Below are 19,179 nucleotides of genomic sequence, written 5' to 3' on the forward strand. Positions count from 1 at the left end.
GACAAGAGAGTGCACCTGCATCCAAGTGAATGGAGCTGTGCTGTAGTTCTCTGCTCATCTGGTGACTGGGAGTGCCGCTGTATAGGGAAAAAAATTGAAGCCTAAGGCTATGTTCACATTGAGTTTTTTGCAGGCGAAAATTCTGCCTCAAAATTCCGTTTCACCCACGGCCATTGAGTGCCACGGGCATAAAATGCCGCGAAATACGCTTTTTCTACCTCCCATTGATGTCAATGGGAGGTCAGAGGCGTAAACGCCCGAAGATAGGGCATGTCCCTTCTTCTTGAAATCTTCTTGAAATCAATGGGAGGCATCTTCCGGGCCGTTTTTGATGAGTGTTGCGGCGCGGTTTCCACGTCAAAAAACTCGTCAAAAAACTCAGTGTGAAAATAGCCTTAAGCAGCTGTAAAGCAGTCCTGGGGCCAGTTTAATCTGAGGATCAGAAAGTGATGCCATATTTTTGCGAATTGCTTATAAACAATATATTTTTGACACAATTTATAGGTATTATATAATGAAGAGAGCAATTAATTGGTAGAAAATGTATGCAATAGACATGCACAGACATAGGTCATACATTGATTTCAACTGTGGAAAACGTGTGAAATTAATTATGTTGTGAAACAACAATGCTTTTGACAGAATTAAATATCAAAGCAACATTATACAATACTTTGACATTTAATTTAATATTATTTTATATTTAATTAAGTTTATTTGTTGTCATAATATTTGAATACACATTTGTGTTTTGTACAATGATCATTTTCTTTCCACAGAAGATCCATAGTATTGATAAACACAAAACAAGTTTGACAGAGTCTATCCACCTAAATTTATTTGACCAAGTATGGTTAGTGGAGCTGTATGTGGATGAGAAAGGCATAGTATGGATGGGTTCACATTGTGCGTTTTTAACAAATATTTTTTTGTTTTGGTGGATAAACTCACATGTTTCTCAATGGGAATTCATAAACCCCAAAAAAAATGTGTCAAAATGTTGCAGAAACGCACAGCCTATGGGCAAAGCCCCACGTGGCGGAATTGCTCTGGAATTCCGCTGCGGACACTCCGCAGCGTTAATCCGCAGCGGACCCGTTTCTCCATTGCCTTCCACTGCTTTTTAGTAGGGTTCGTTTAGACGATGCGGAAAATTCCGCTGCGGAGTATAGGATGCGGTACGGAATTTGGTGTCCGCATCATACAATGGATGTTGCGGACGTGTGGCGGACTGGTTGCGGACAAATTGCGGAAGTTCTCCATTGACGTAATTATGGGTGACTACGTGTGTGCACCCATAATTACGGGTGACTACGTGTGTGCACCCATAATTACGGATGACTACGTGTGTGCCCCCGTAATTATGGGAGCGTTGCTAGGCAACGTCAGTAAATAGTCACTGTCCAGGGTGCTGAAAGAGTTAAGCGATCGGCAGTAACTGTTTCAGCACCCTGGACAGTGACTACCGATCACAATATACATCAACCTGTAAAAAAAATAGAATTTCCTACTTACCGAGAACTCCCTGCTTCTTTCTCCAGTCCGGCTTCCCAGGATGACGTTTCAGTCTAAGTGACGGCTGCAGCCAATCACAGGCTGCAGTGGTCACATGGACTGCCGCGTCATCCAGGGAGGTCGGGCTGGATGCCGAAAGAGGGACGCATCACCAAGACAACGGCCGGTAAGTATGAAATTCTTTTACTTTCACTAGGGAAAGTGCTGTCCCTTCTCTCTATCCTGCACTGATAGAGAGAAGGGAAGTACTTTCACCTCAATACGCAACGGCCAGTCCGCATCAATTTACTGCACATTTTGGGCAGATCCGCAACAGAATCTGCAACGCAGATTCTGTGCGCCATTGATGCAGACAGTTGCGGAAGAAATACGCCACATGGGGCCATGCCCTAAAAGTATTGCCAAATCCCATTGCCCCTACGCTGACCTCAGTTAATTGACAATTCTGCCTTCCGTTGCAGCAAACCAATCTTTAACAACCTGACTGTCAGACATGACTTGGCTCAAAGCTGGATAAGTACTGACAACAAAGAAAAGAAAAGTTACTGCTAATTATTGCCCTGTGTAAACAAGGCAACCAGCAGCCGATGAACGAGCAAATGCCCATTCATCAGCTGATCTGCTCGTTTATGCAGACAATAAAATGGTCTCTCGTCGGCAGCGAGATGTGCTGCCGACATGATAGAAATGAATGGGAGCGAGCAATCGTAGTAATAATCGCTCGCCCCCACATATAACCGATTATTTCTCCTTGTGAAAGGAGAAAACAAGCGCCGAACAACGAGTTCTAGAACAGTAATATGACATAGCAGACTTAATTTCAGTTCTAAATGTCTAATAATCTATTAGCATATAATAAATTACACATTGATATATTAAATGTAACCTTTATTTATCAAAGGAACATTATACATGGAAGTTATAAGATGATCACAATCTTGGGTTGATCATACCATGTTAATGCTAGGTAAATCTTTACTCTCAGACATAAAATTTTATATCATCCCTATATTGTGTGAATATTGTAAAATAGTTTTTTACCTGTAATCGCAAGTTGTGTAACAAAAAATGTCATTCGAGACTTTCTTTTCCGAACTCTCTCCTTCCATGTTAGGTACAAGACTACTGAATTTCCAACCATGATAATGACAAATAAAATCCATAACGTAATCAGCTGTTCTGTCTAGAAAGAAAAATAATTGTATTTATTTAGCGTAACTTTCATTAAAAAAAAGGTATATAGTACATGTTATAAGTAGCACATATGCAAGTTATCACCACATTTTAGGCCTCATGCACATGACCATGCTTTTTTGGCTGCAATTTATCCACACTTTTGCGGATAAATGGCGGACCCATTCTATTCTATGGCACAATGTACTCTATCGTGGTTTACATAGGTCCATATGGGGGTGCAAATCCGGACTGCAAAAATTCAGGACATGTCATTTTGCGTGTCCGAATTTGCGGATTCACCAATACTGGTAAATTGTTGTGGATCCGTAAGTACCGATGACACAGGAATGCACAACAAGGTTTTTTTGCGGTCAGATGGACCGCAAAGGACCCGTGGTTTTGCGAATCAGAAATCAATGTGATCATGTACATGAGGCCTTAATGAAGATTAATATATATTAATGTCGAAAAAGGCAAAGTAATTCTCATGTCACAATAAAAATATGAGGTCTCATTATTTATTTTTTTATCATGGTCATTAGCATGAACTTTATATCAAGAAATGTTCTGCTCATTATGTTCAAAACATTTTTCCATATACTGCATATACTGTTTACCAGAGATAGTAATTTCTGCTTAATTTAACAATTATGATGCAGCAGTAATATCTACATCAAATAATAAATTACCTACAGGTAATGGATTTCTGTCTAAGAAATAATAAAATATATGCTAGGATACATTGATGAATCACTTATTTAAGTTCTTTAGTGAAGAGTATTCAAATGTAGCTCTTCCTGAATAAATACATTATTTATCTGTCATAGTTATATTAAAATAATATGAGAAAGATTCAACAAAATTAAAATCATATAGCCAAATCTTAAGTAGTAAAGTCAATAGTATATGCAAAATTAAACTTCAATCCAAAAATAATGTCTAAATTTTGACTTCTACAATATCTAATGTAGTGAATGAGATTATACGTAGGATTTATGACTTCTAACTCTACATCAAATATTAAATAGTATTCAGACTGCTTCTAAATTTACAAGATGGACCAAACAACTTTGGTAATCAAGCTCATAAAAAATATATGAAGTCAACTTTTAAATGAAGATCAACAAATAGTCAAATATAAATATAAAAAGGAAAATAAGTTTATGAAATATTTTAAAATACGGTTCATGCAACATTTAAGAATTAAATTGATAAATGGAAAAGCCAGCACCCAACCTAAACCAATTCAAGCTAGATCCAACTCAAATGATTTCTAATGAAGGATTTGAATTGATCTGAGCTCTAGCACAGGACTTATAATCACATGAAATAATAAGGCTGGGTTCACACGACAGGGTCCCGCCCGAGCCCGAGTGTCGGCCTGTAAAATCGGCCATTATGCCCGGCCGGTTTGCATAAAGTTTTGCATCCGTTCCGGGCCGGGCAGATCTGGACAGTGACATCAGCGGCAACTCCTGAAGGGGAATCCCCATGTGTTCGGGGATTCCGCTTCAGGAGTTTCCCCTGATGTCACTGCCCAGATATGAACAGAGACATCATGCGCTCTGTCCAGGAGCGGAATCCCCGAAAACACGGGGATTCCGCTCCTTCAAGAAGCTAAAGTGGGGCTAGCACATATCAGAGCGGGGAGATACCTCTCTGCTCTGCTATAGTGGTGTCGCTACAGTAGTAGCAGCCGCAGCAGCAGCAGCTGCTAGCGGCGCCATGGAAGGTGTCGCCGGGCCAGGGCGCTTTTAAAACAAGCAGGGAAAGGGAGCCAGCGCAGTGCTCCCTCCACCTGCTGTACACCCCGGCCCTGCCACACAGTGTACAGCGTACAGCCATTCGTCCGAATGGCATAAACTCCTCCTCCTCACATGCACTCTGCGCTGTGAGGAGGAGGAGATAGATCGCAAGCGACGGAAAACCCGGTCATCACTCAGGACACATTCCGGTGATGGCCGTGTATTACCCGGCCCCATAGACTTCTATGGGAGCCGGGCGGCCGGGCACCCGGCCGAAAATAGAGCATGTCCTATTTTTTGACGGCCGGTTTTCCCGGCCGTCAAAAAGTCGGTCGTGTGAATAGCCCCATTAGGGGTCTATTATTCCTAATGCAGCCGGGTGCCGGCCGATTTATGAACGGCTGGCACCCAGCCGGGAAACCCTGTAGTGTGAATGAGGCCTAAGAACACCCCATGTGAAGTTTGTTTATTTTTTACCATATGTGAACATATTAAAATTAAAGTTATTGGGGTTTGTCCATCAGATACAATTATGGCATATTCACAGGATATGCCATAAATGTCAGATAGATGCGGGTCCCATCTCTGGAAACCGCACATATCTCAAGAACGCGGCCACCTAAACCCCGTTCTACCTTTCTCTGTTTCTCAGTTTCACCCCACCTACCGGTCCACTTCCTGATTACATGGTCAGAAATTACGAAACAGTGAAACAGCATAGCTCGCTGAGCTATGCTGTCACCATAAGGGCTTGTCCACACGTAGCGGAATTGCTGCGTATTTTCCGTCCATAATTGCGGACAGTCCGCAGTGGAATTCTCCAGCGGCCGTTTTTAACATTTGTTTAGGCTAGTTCAGACATTGCGGAAAACTCTGCTGCGGACCATAGGCTGCGGTGCAGAATTTTCACTCCGCAGCATGCACTGTCTGTTGCGGAGAAGAAGCGGAATTTCACTGCGGATTTCAGCCTTTGAAATGCAAAAACTGAAATCTGTGGCAAGTCCGCTGAGTTTTCTGCAACGTCTGAATTACCTGTCAAATATGCAAATGTTGGTGCAGATTCGTTGCGTAATTGCCCCAAATCTGCACCAACATTTGCAGCGGAAAAACTCTGCCACGTGTGAACATGTCTTAACAGAATGAGCATGTTGTGGATTTGAAAATCCGCAACATGCTCTGATTTCAACTCTGGAAATTCTGCAGCATGTGGATGAGATTTGTTAAAATCTCATCCACATGGCTGGTACTGTAATTTGCTGTGGATTATTAGTGCACAAATCTGCACAGGATAATCAGCAGCGTTTCCGTCCCGTGTGCAGGGGGCATTAGGGAGAAGTATATATTAAATTACATTTGTAAGCACTGTTTATGCGGTAATGAAACATTCCTCTACTTAGGCTATTTTCAATATTTTACATTTAGCTAATCACAAATGTGTCTTATCATTTTCTTAGTGATATTTTTTTTTTTAGCAATTTTTACTTATACTATCTCCAGGCAAACACTCCAGGGCAAAACACAGCAGTGGGTAGTGAAGATAAAATACATTTTCTTAAAAAATGTACACCACAAGCACAGGAGTTACGGTGTATTTAAATGAATATATCAGTTACAAGTTCTAGGCAGGTTGTTGAAATAAACACAATTATTGCTAAATCAAAGGCTTATGAAAATTAGAAAATACCTTTATTACATTTTAAATAAATAATTTAAAGATTTGGCAAGAGGAATTATTGTGTCAGATGTGAAAAACCTAGTTTGAAACGGTGTATTTGTTCCCTGCTGTTCACTGCATATATGAAATAACTTTGAAGTTGAGAATCTCTTCTGAACTTTTTGATTGTATGTGAAAAGTATTGTAATTCTTGTTTATGATGAATTTCTGTTTAGTTAAAAAAATAATAATAATGGTCAAATTGATTTCTTATGAGGTCAATGAATTAATATACAGCTGACACATTTCATGGTGTGGAAACAAATATCTATAATGTAAGCTCATAGGGGGAGCATTATTAAAACTGGCATTTCATAGGCCAGTTTTAATAAGAAACAAGCAGGAATAAGATGTAACAAAGTTAATAAGAGGCGCACACCTCTCTATGCGCTACTGAATGAAATTTATGGTGTAAATTACAGGAAATACGGCAGACCGTGGGTGGCCACTCCACTTCCACTATGCTCCACTACTTTTTTTTAAAAGTGGGAAGAGCGGTGGACACAGTGCCGTGACTATGGGGCCCGCCATGGGAGGAGGATTGAGGAGGCCCATGCCGCCCACCAATACGGCCCGCCATGCTTGGTGGCGCCACTAGCAGACATTTGGCTGCTACAGCAATAGTGACGCCACTACGGGGCCCGTGCCCCGTAACATTTAGGGGCCGGACGGCAAGAGATTCCTCATGCCCGGTGGCATCTCTAGCACCAGAGAGGGTCCCGGTGCTAGTGACAGCCACATTCACTTGTATCTGCCTCCTCAGTATGCAGATACAAATGAATACTATAGGCTGCAGGCGACGTTAGGCCTGCAGCCTATAAGGTGTTGGGAAAACTCCCTGCACAGGCCGGCGTGATGACATCACTGCATCACACTGGTCTGCACATGCTTCCCGCCCGGAGGATGTGCAGTGCTCCATCCGTCGCGAGAGGCTAGGTAAGTACAAAAGATATTTTTTGGGGGGGCTGTGTGGTAATATACAGAGGGGAGCAGGGTGGCACTATATACAAGGGGGGAGCAGGTTGACACTGTATACAAGGGGGAGCAGGGTGGCACTATATATACAAGGGGGGAGCAGGTTGACACTGTATACAAGGAGGAGCAGGGTGGCACTATATACAAGGGGGGAGCAGGTTGTCCCTATATACAAGGGGAGCAGGGTGGCACGATATACAAGGGGGGTAGCAGGGTGGCATTATATACAAGGTGGGGAAGGGTGGCACTATATACATGTGGGGTAGCAGGGTCACATTATATACAAGGGGGGAGCAGGGTGGCATGATATACAAGGGGCAGCAGGGGGGCACTATATACAAGGGGGGAGGAAAGTGGCACTATATACAAGAGGGGAGCAGGGTAGCACTATATACAAGGGGGAGCAGGGTGCCACTATATACAAGGGGGGGTAGCAGGGTGGCATTATATACAAAGGGAGAGTAGGGTGGCACTATATACAAGGGGAATGCAAGGTGGCACTATAAACAAGGGGTGGAGCAGGATGGCATTATATACAAGGGGGAGCAGGTTGGCACTATATAGAAGGGGGAGCAGGGTGGCACTATATACAAGGGGGAGAAGGATGGCACTATATGCAAGGGGGAGCAGGGTAGCATTATATACAAGGGGGAGCAGGGTGACACAATATACAGGGGGGCTGTGTGGCACCATATACAAGGTGGGGAGCAGGATGGCACTATATATACAAGGGGAGAGCAGCGTAGCACTATATACAGGGTGGCTGTGTGGCACTATATACAAGGTGGGGAGCAGGGTGGCACTATATATACAAGGGGGGAGCAGGGTAGCCCTATATACAAGGGGGAGCAGAGTGGCACTATATACAAGGGGGAGCTGTGTAGCTCTATATACAAGGGGGGCTGTGTGGCGCTACCTACAGTGGCCTGTGTGGCACTATCTATAAGGGGGCTGTGTGGCCCTTTATACAGGGGGTCTGTGTGTCACTATACACAAAGGGGAGCTATGTGGCACTATATACAAGGGGGAGGTGTGGCACTACTAAGGGGTGGCTGTATCGCACTATTTACAAGGGGGAGGGCTGTCTTGCGCAATCTACAGGGGTCTGTGCGTGGCACTATCTACAGGGGCTATGGGTGGCGTTATCTACAGGGGGCTGCATGTGGTGCAATCTACAGGGGAATGTGTGTGGCACAATCTACAGGGGCTATATGTAGCAATCTACAAGGGAGGGCTGTGTGGCATTATATATAAGGGAGGAGGGCTGTGTGGCACTATCCACTAAGGGGGCTGTGTAGCACTATATACAATGGAGGGGGGCTGTTTTGGTACTTTATACAAGGGAGGGAGCTGTGTGGCACTATATACAAGGGGGTGCTGTATGCCACTGTACAGGGGGGCTGTGTGGCATTATATACAAGGGGACTGTGTGGCACTATATACAAGGGGGGCTGTGTGGCACTACTAAGGGGGAGCTGGGTGGCACTATATACAAGGGGGACTGTGTGGCACTATATACAAGGGGGGCTGTGTGGCACTACTAAGGGGGTGCTGTGTGGCACTTTCTACTATGGGGGCTATGTGTGGCAGAATCTACAGGGGGCACAGTGGGTGCGCTATCTTAAGGGGGCTGTGTGGCACTATATACAAGGGAGAGGGGCTGTGTGGCACTTTATACAAGAGATGGGCGCTGTGTGGCACTATATACAGGGGGCCTTTATGGCAATATTTACAGGGGGATGTATGCCACTATCTACAAGAGGGAGGTGCGGGGCGCTATCTACAAGTTGGGTATTACACTGTTTACAAGGGGGGCTGTATAGCACTGTCTACAGGGGGCTGTATGGCACAATCTACAGGGGGGCAGTATCTACAGGGGGCACTATATTTAAGGGGGGCTGTGTGTGGAACCTAGGGGGAGCCCAGTGAAAACTTTGCTATAAGGCGCAGTCCTTCCTAGTTACGCCCCTTTGTGGACATGTCCCAAAAGTCGCAATGTTGAACGGGTGTCGGCTGTATCTGACAGCTGACACCCCACTGCAACTAGCGGAATCGAAGATCACTTTTATTCCGCCCAGTTAAACACTTAGATCCCGCAGCATCTAAAACATTAAAATAAAGGGACAGCACCCTCCGACGTGCTATTGCCACCCGTGATGCGATCACGGGGTGCTGATGGTTGGTATGTCAGCCTGGGAGCCTAATTTAGCCCCCAAGTCTGCCATCATTGTACTCCTATGAAGCCATGCCTCTGGCAGGGCTTCATGGAAGACTGTCAGTATAGCGATATACTGCAATACATTAGTATTGCAGTATATCATGCAAGCAATCCAATGATCGCTGGCTCAAGTCCCCTAGGGGGACTTATAAAAAAAAGTTAAATACAGTTAAATAAAATATTAAAAGTTCAAAGAACCCCCCTTTTCCTATTTTTTCCCTAAAGTAATGTTACATTTTTTTTAAAGTTAACATAACTGGTATCGCCGCATCCATAAAAGTCTGAACTATTACAATATAATCTAATTTAACCCACTCGGTGAACAGCGTAAAAAAAGGAAATTAAAAACACCAAAATTGCAGTTTTTCGTCACCTTAACTCCCCAAAAAAATTGAATAAAAGTGATTAAAAAGTTGCATCTACCCCAAAATGGTGCCTATAAAAACTACAGTTCGTTCTGAAAAAAATAAGCCATCACGCTGCTAAATTAACAGAAAGATAAAAAAGTTATGGCTCTCAGAATGCGGTAAACAAAAAAACTATTTTTTTTTAACAAATAGTTTTTTCCTTGTAAAAGTGGTAAAACATCAAAAATCTATATTAATTTGGTATCTCCATAAACGTATCAACCTGTAGAATTAAGTTAGGCCCCATGCACACGAATGTATTTTTTTCCTCCCGTAAATACTGGCGTAAATACGGGTCCTTTGTTACACATATTCGACCCGTATTCCACCAGTATTTACAGACCCGTGCCCGTAATTACAGGTCCGTTGTCACCAGTATTCCACCCGTATTTACGGACCCATTTTCTATGCACTAATCGGCTGCCCCTTCTCTCTATTACTGGATAGAGAGAAGGGGCAGCCCTTTCGGGCAGAGCTTCTGCAGCGATTGAAAGTAAAAGAAGTTCATACATACCCCAGCCGTTGTCTTGGTGACGCGTCCCTCTTTTGACATCCAGTCCGACCTCCCTGTCCATGTGACCACTGCAGCCTGTGATTGGCCTGTGATTGGCTGCAGTGGTCACATGAGATGAAACGTCATCCCGGGAGGCCGGACTGGAGGAAGAAGCAGGGAGTTCTGGGTAAGTTAACTTTTAATACTATTAACTCCAGCGGCAGTCACTGTCCTGGGTGCTGAAAGAGTTACTGCCGATCAGTTAACCCTTTCAGCACCCTGGACAGTGACTATCCCCTGATATCGCCTAACAACGCTCCCGTAATTACGGGTGCACATACGTAGCCACCTGTAATTACGGGAGCCCCATAGACTTCTATGGGCCTGCCTGTGCCGTAATTACGGCCTGAAATAGGACATGTTCCATATTTTTCAACGGCCCGGGCACCTTCCCGTAAGCAAACGGGTAGGTACCCATGGCCAATAGAAGTCTATGGGCCCGTAATTACGGGCGTTTTTACATTTGTGTGCATGGGGCCTTAACATGTAGTTTTTACTGCACAATGTATGTTGTAAATGTGAAAAACAAAAAGCAAAGGTGGAATCTCTGTTTTTTTCCTATTCCACCCCACAAAGATTTTTTTTCAGTTTCCCAGTACATTATATGGAAAACTAAATAATGCAGTGAAAAGCTACAACTTGTACCGCAAAAAGATTGCTCATACCGCTATGTCAACAGAAAAAAAAAAAGTTATGGCTTTTGGAAGGTGGGGAGGGAAAAGCAAAAATGAAAATCCAAAAAAATGACTGCGTCTCCAAGGGGTTAAATTACATCTCTATTAATCCATCTGAAACTATTAGGGCACATTCAGACATGGAAATGTTGCTGCAGATTCATTGAGAATTTGCAGCAACATTTTCATATTTGACAGGTAATTCGGACTTTGAAGATATCACAGCAGACTTGCCACAGTTTTAAGCATTTGCATTGTAAGGGATGAAATCCGCAGTGAAATTCTGCTGCTTCTCCGCAACATAATGTGCATGCTGCGGAGTGAAAATTCTGCAGTGCAGCCTAAATTCCGCACTGTTATTTTCCACAACATCTGAACAAAGTTACCTAAAAAGGTATAGAAAACAATGGAAAAAAAGACTGCTGCAGAATTCCACAACGGACTGTCCGCAGTGAAATCAACAGCAATTCCACCACGTCTGAATGTGCCCTAAGAAGTCAATAACATTCTTCTATTGAAAGTTAATGCAGACTTTCCAAAGGTCATGTGAATCTCTTTGTCTAATAAGGGTCTACTAAAACAAATTTATTAATACGGTATTCTCCAGATCTTAAAGGGGATAAAATAATAAATAGCACATTTTTAACTCTAATTTAGTCCAACTCAAACAGTAGGGAAACTCACCTCATAAGAAACAAAAAGCCAAATTTGTAAAAACTCAATTAAAACACGAAACTTAAAGGAAGAGTATAGACCATTTCCCACAGAGCTCCCTTCATCATTGTTATCAACCTAATCATGAAATCATAAACCCAAAAATATTCCATGTAAAGAAAACAGAATAAAAATAACAGCAAATGAATATTGGAAACACGTGTTTAACTTGTTAGAATCTTCATTTCATCTTAAGATTCCCATGTCTCCTTATTTAGCGTTGCTCTTCTTACACATGGAGGTCGTTCCTTCCAGATTCAGACCATTGACATGTAAAATCTTGGTTATGGCCAAATTAGTTTTGACCAGACATTGGAAAAGTGCCTGTGCCCCTACATTTCAGGAACTGCTTTCATCAATCAACACTTCTTATGCGTACGAAAAAATAATAGCATATGGCAACTTTTCCTCTTCTACATTCACTAATATTTGGAGTAATTGGATTCTTAGCCCTTTTTCTCAACCAAGTTTAGTGAACTAGTTGAAATAATGTGAACCGAAAACTCGATTCTGGCTTTATAGTTATGATTTGATGACTTGATGATTTCATAATTGTTTATGATTTCATGATTATCGATTTTCTTCTTCCTCTTTTACTTTTTTTTTTTCTCTCTCTCTTTTTCTTCTCTCTCTTTTTCTTTTTAAAGCTTACGTTGGAACGACATATGTGTAATTGTAATTATATGAAAATTAATAAAAAAAATTATATAAAAAAATAACAACATCCCAAACACAATACAGGAAAAAAATTCACTGGTAATAACCACCAATAAATAATTTAATTCTATGTCAATATTAAGAATTCATGGACACAGTGTTACTAAATTATAGTGATATTCCCTTTTTATATTAAAAAAAAAAATCGTTATCAAGGTTTGGTTAGGTAAGGCTCTGTTCACATCACATATGCATATGCACGGCATGTAGGTTTGAACAGTTCAACGGAACCTTTGCCTCAGATGTCCACCACCGTATGCTGCCTATACAGTAGCATACATCTGCTGTTTACTTGTAAATAGAAACATACACCACATGGTATACATATTTTTCTGGATCCCCTAGTATTGTAAAGCATTGTTAACTTGCCCACATAGTGCCACAGTGGCCATTGTAGATAGTGCCACAGAGCCCATGTAGATAACTTCATTGTCCTTATATGGACAGTGATGTCAGGGGCTTCCCGGGCTCAGTGCTCAAAGTAGCGCTGTGTGCGAAGAGTCCTCGGCCAGGATGAGTTTTTACTGGCCGCTACAAGGATTGTTTCCCGAAAAACGGCCAGTAAAAACTGATCCATTGACTTCTATGGGAGCCGTCTGGCCGTGGAAATGGCCAGAAATAGGATATATCCTATTTTTTGATGGCCAATATTCACGGGCCGTTAAAAAAATGGCCATGTGAATACACCCATAGAACTTCATTGTTTTGAAAACGGGTCGTTTTTCACTGTCGGGGCCAGGCTGGGGACTCTAGTCTTGTAGATAGCACCCCTCCATGTAGATAGCACCCCCTGCCTGAAAATGGCAACCCCCCATCCCCTGTAGATAGCACCACTGTAGCTACCTGTAGGAGCAGAACCCCCGGCGGCCAGAACCCGCTCTGGCAGGGGATTCCGCTCCTGGAGAAGCCCCCGGCGTCACTATCCATATATGGACAGTGACGTCAAGGGGTTACTCCTGGAGCGGAATCCCTGGCCTACTCTGGCAGGGGATTCCGCTCTCCTGATATCAGTGTCCATATATGGACAGAGACATCAGGGGCTCAGTCTATGAGCGGAATCCCCGGCCAGAGGGATTCCGCTCCTACAGTGAGCTACAGTGCCGCTATCTACAGGGAAGGGGAGTGGTATCTACAAGGAGTGGTGCTATCTACAAGGGGGGTGCTAACTACAAAGGGGTGCTATCTACAAGAGGTGCTATCTACAGGGGACACTGGCACTATCTACATGGGCACTGTGGCATTATCTACAGGGGATACTGTTGCGCTATCTACATGGGCACTTTGGCACTATGTAGGCCCTGTGGCACTATCTACAATGGGCACTGAGGCACTATTTGGGCACCAGTACTTTATATGTGGGCACTGTGGCACTACCTACAGTGGGCACTGTGGCATTACGTGGGCACTGGCACTTTATATGTGGGCACTGCGGTACTATGTGGCACTATGTGGGCTCTGGCCCTATGTGTGCATTATCTACAGTGGACACTGATGCACTATCGACAGGGACATTGCAGCACTATCTATATGGGCACTGTGGTGTTTTCAGGGGGTTGGGACAAAAAAAAACCTGACAAACGAAATCCATCCTTTTTTTTTTTTTTAATGGCCATGACAAACGGATGGCAAATGGATTACAAACGGCCATTAAAAATGAACAGATGGACTGGAAATGGATGAAAATTTAGAGACACACTTACTGTCTGAACTTACTGTGTATCCCTTTTCTGTTTTTATTCTGTAATCATTTTAGAGAATGTTGGACTTTTTTTTTTAATTGAAGCATTCTTTAGGTGAAGCGACCTTGTGGTAATCTTTCCCCTCTTTGAATACATTGCAAAATAAAAATAAAATATATTTTTAAAAACATTTACTGCAGATGTGCTTTTTTTTATGTGGGCAATACCTGCAACTGTTTCTTTGGAAATAAAATACCCCCAAAAGTGATGCAAAAACTATTGTGTGGGCACAACTGATGAATATTTTACAGAAATGTCATAATATACAGATCTTTTATGCAAAATGGCAAAAGGATAGGTAAGAGCTCATTCTGCAGTATTTATATCAGTATTTTCCTACAGTATTTGGAAGCAAAAACCAGGAGGGGGTCTAAAACACGGAAGAGCTGCAAATCTTCCCATTACACTTTTTCTCTGTGTAGGTTTTACTCTTGGTTTTGTCTTGAAGATACTGAAGCAAAATACTGACCAAATTACGGCCAAGTGAATGAGGCCCAAACAAGCAGTTTCTCTCATGAACTGGAGATGTAAGGTACAGTAGTGATCACTGCGGACAGTAATTTTTCTGGACTATTAGGCAAGATTCACACACACATCGTTTACTCCCATTTCAGCTGGCGGTTTCTGGGTTGTTTTTTTTTTTTCGCTTTTTTTCGCTTTTCCCCCCAAAAAATGCTATTTTCAAATGTTACTTTAAAGTCTATAGTAAAATGTGAAAAAGTTTTCATACACAGCATTTTGGTTTGTGGCGTTTTTGGTGTCAGTCCCGTTTTTTCTTGCTTTTTGGCATCAGCTTCTATATAGGACTTCAATAGCGCAAGGAAAATGATTGTACAAAATGACACTGAATAAAAAAAACACCAACAAAGACTTAGGCTGGGTTCACACGACCATGTTACGTCCGTAATGTACGGAACGTATTTCGGCCGGAAGACCCGGACCGAAGACAGTGCAGGGAGCCGGGCTCCTAGCATCATAGGGATGTACGATGCTAGGAGTCCCTGCCTCTGCGTGGAACTACTGTCCGGTACTGTAATCATGATTACAGTACGGGACAGTAGTCCTGCAGCGAGGCAGGGACTCCTAGCATCGTACATCACTATGATGCTAGGAGCCCGGCTCCCTGCACTGTGTTCGGTCCAGGTCTTCCGGCCGAAATACGTTCCGTACATTACGGACATAACATGGTCGTGTGAACCCAGCCTAAAGCAAGAATGCCTCTTGTTTTTTTACATGCATTGTAAAATGATAAAAAAAAGTTCGTGAAGGGGGACTAAAAATCCTTATTTATAAATTATTTTTTTTATATATATATTTATTAGTGGTTCACTGGAGTAAAAGAAAATGCACTAGGTGAATTGTTCTAAAAAAAATTATTTTGAAAATTGCTTAATTTTGCATTAATAAAAAACAAAAAAGGCAGTTCTTGGAACCATGGAGAAGCGGGATCTTGACCCTGTCCGCCTACACTTAATTGTATCCACATTCTTAAGACCCAGATACAATTGAGCAGTCTAACTACTTCTGATGAGGGAATGGAACTATCAGTTTCCTACCCTGCCATTCAGTGCTTTATCTGTGATGCAAGTGAAGTGTTGACGTCGGTTCGCTGGAGAGACCTGGCCTGCATTGCTGGAAGACAGTGTGGGAAAAGGGACAGATATGTATGTAATGTTTATTTTTTTTAGGGGGACTGTGTGTGGCACTTTACACAGGGGCACTGTGTGGCACTTTCTACATGGGGTGCTATGTGGCACTATCTACAAGGGGCACAGTGTGTAGCACTTTATACAGGGGGAACAGTATGAGTGGCACTTTATACAGGGGGCAATATGTGTGGTACTTTATACAGGGGCACTGTGTGTGGCGCTTTATACAGAGGGCCCTGTGTGTGACACTTTATACAGGGCGCACTGTACACTATCTACAGGGAGCACTGTGTTTGGCACTTTATTCAAGGGGCACTGTAGGTGACCCTTTATATAGGGGCATTGTAGGTTTCACTTTATACAGGGGGCACTGTGTGACATGATCTACAAGAAACACTGTGTGTGACTATATCTACTGGGAAATTGTGTGACATTAGCTACAGACGGCACTGTGTGGCGGTGTAATTAGGAGCACAGTGATAGGTATTGTATTCAGGGGCATAGTGTGTGGCACTATTTTTATAGGGCACTGTGGGTGTAGTGCTTTATTTCAGTGTGTGGCACAAATTTATTTAGGGGCACAGTGTTTTCAAGACCACAGTCTATGGTGCTATTATGTTCACGGGTGTAGTGTGTGTCACCATGAGGACATTGTGTTAGTATATAGGTGCAAATGTGTTGAAAAAGGGAGAAGTTGAAGATATCTGAGCTGCAAAATCTGCAGAGATAAGGACGTTGTGTTAGTATATATGTGCAGATGTGTTGGAAAACAGCTACATTAAAAGTGAGGAGCCGAAGCAAACTCTGCAACGATGAGTCGTGGATCGGATGGAGACGATAACATAAAAAACAACAACTGATCAGTACTGTAGTCACTGTATGATCTGCAGCAAGATGATGGTGGGTATCATTTTATTTTGTGAAACAGCAACTCCCAGCATAACCTTACCATTATTCAGGTCATATTGAGAGCTGTAGTTTCATGCCTTACAAATTTATATGGCAGTTGGTTAAACTGGATTTGCAAATTATCTCTGTACTAATCTGTATTTGTGCTGGTATTATAAGTATCTGTACTGAGCTTGGTTCTAATGCTGTATATATGTACTGAGTTTGGTTCTGTAGCTATGTACAGAACTTGGATCTGTTGCTGTATATATGTACTGAACTTTGTTCTGGTGCTGTATTTATGTACTGAGCTTTGTTCTGGTGCTGGATATATGTACTGAGCTTTGTTCTGGTGCTCTATTTATGTACTGAGCTTGGTTCTGGGGCTGTATATATGTAATTTGCTTGGTTTTGATACTGTATATATGTCATCAGCTTGGTTCTGGCACCATATATTTGTATTAAGCTTAATTCTGATACTTTATCTGTACACACATTTCTTTATTTGGGGATTGTGGCCAATAGCTGTCCTCCACCCTTCTCATGGTGCATAGCCTAACTACATGTGCCACAAACACCTATGGTACTGACTGTGTACATATAGGGCTATACATAATGGGTGAGTTTAATATAACAAGTTTAGATTAGGATTGGAAGGTAGGTATGTATGCTTATGTTATTATAAACATAGTGTGGCAATCTAGTTAAACATTCTGGACAGGGAACCACAGAAGCCTGGAAAGTTTATAGGCTAGTACTGACACATACAAAAATATTTATTTAGAGTCCACATTAATAAATAGTGCATTTGGAATACTGTAATTGTTTTATTTGGTTATTAGAGTTTGAATAATTTTCTGTGGTGTGACACACCGCGCCCTGTCCCCCGTCCCGTGTATCTTTGTCTGTAAATTATAGAACCTGTTGTTAAAAATTTGAATCCCCCCTGACTCTACAGCCTGAAATGGCAGCATACAGATAATGTTAGGTTCACATTGTGTTCAGGCATTACATTCCTGCCGAAATTTAAAATACTTTTCTGAACATACACTCCAAACATATGCAACTTTATGCCTATAGTCTTTCATTGACTCCCATAGATAAATAAAGGAAACTTTGCAATATTATTTTTTTTTGTATACAGATGTATTGAGAAGTGGTGTCAACTACACTGTTTAATACAGTGGAGGCAAAGGCATACAGACATATATATGTCTTATTATTTCCTGGGGTATAGACCAAAAGTAGAACCCAAACTTTTAGTGTAAACCTGGCCTTTCAGTAACTTGCATTCAATTGTACGGCAAAGCAGAGTTTTCCCTATAATGTACACTAAATACTGTATATACAAACTTTCAATGAATCAAAAGCATCAATAATTGTACTTGAATGTATCAATTGAGTGAAAAATACTGTATCAATGATAGTTCTGAAACATTTTTCTCATCTTTTCATGTACAGATTTACGACTGTTTGCATGACTACTCTTTGATATTGTTTTAACTTTCTAGGTATTTTTATTTTATTAGTTTCTGATTTACATTATTCAGAAATATGTGCTTATATTATTATTATTATTATTATTATTATTATTATTAGAATTACTAATTGAAAAACAAATTGTCTTAATATTGTTACTTATTGTTAGAATAATTATTTTTATACTAACTAATAATGTTATTTAAAAATCTAATCTTCCATTGAAATGATGGACAATTTGTTCTAATAAATTTCTAAACTGACTAAAGAAGAAAAAATTGATGACCAAAAGAAATCCCTAGTCATGCTTAAAACAAAATATCAGAAAAAATAAATGCAAAAATATCCTACCTTAAAGGAAGTATAGAAGGACTGCCAGTCATCTTCCCCCACATCTGTAGAAGAAATTGTTGATGAGCAAGTTGCAATAATTAAATCCAGACTTCCCGTGCTGCCATTTAAATCGACACTTGGTTCTGTAAAACTAACTTGCATTGCAGGTTCTGGCTGTGCAACAACTAACCACAGCCTGTCTTTTGAGTAAATCAGACGCAGAAAACTGAACAGCACAAACGTGAACACAGCCTCCGTGCTCCACTACTGGCTAACTGAAGCAAAGAGATGGAGAACAGCTTCATTTGTGCAGCAACAGAAGCCCCTCTTTAAGCTGTACGCATCTGTATTGACAGATATTGCTCTGTAATGGAAAAAAAAAGATATCCACATACTCCCACAGTGCAGCTGACACTTGCAAGAGGCATAAAATGCATTTCAGCAGATGACACATTGTATTGTGCTGCAACATAAGAGATAAAATATGTAACATTTCATTTCTACAGTTTGTATGGATTTAAAAAAGATGATATGACTTTCTTTCTGGCAGGTTTACTGGTATATATTATAACACTCACTCAGTCTATTTTATTAATGTAATAAAATGTTTCCCCCCCTCCTATAAAATAAAATTATACAATATTACTTTGATTAAAAAATTTTTTTTTTTTATGTGTACCACA

The 19,179-nt window shown here is 41.6% G+C and overlaps 1 protein-coding gene across 1 annotated transcript in view; it reads right to left on the bottom strand.

The window, feature by feature from the left end:
* NPSR1 (neuropeptide S receptor 1) overlaps window positions 1-18,816 on the bottom strand; it is a 259,080-nt gene extending 240,264 nt beyond the window's left edge. Inside the window, exons 1-2 of the mRNA XM_075828530.1 lie at window positions 18,515-18,816; window positions 2,557-2,698 (exon numbers count right to left, since the gene is read on the bottom strand). Coding sequence (XP_075684645.1) covers window positions 2,557-2,698; window positions 18,515-18,658 — 286 coding nt within the window. The 5' untranslated portion in view covers window positions 18,659-18,816. The remainder of the gene's footprint in view (window positions 1-2,556; window positions 2,699-18,514) is intronic.
* Between the last annotated feature and the right edge of the window lie 363 nt (window positions 18,817-19,179).

This window comes from Rhinoderma darwinii, chromosome 5 (genome assembly GCF_050947455.1).
Source record: "Rhinoderma darwinii isolate aRhiDar2 chromosome 5, aRhiDar2.hap1, whole genome shotgun sequence".
NCBI classification, from domain to species: Eukaryota; Metazoa; Chordata; class Amphibia; order Anura; family Rhinodermatidae; genus Rhinoderma; species Rhinoderma darwinii.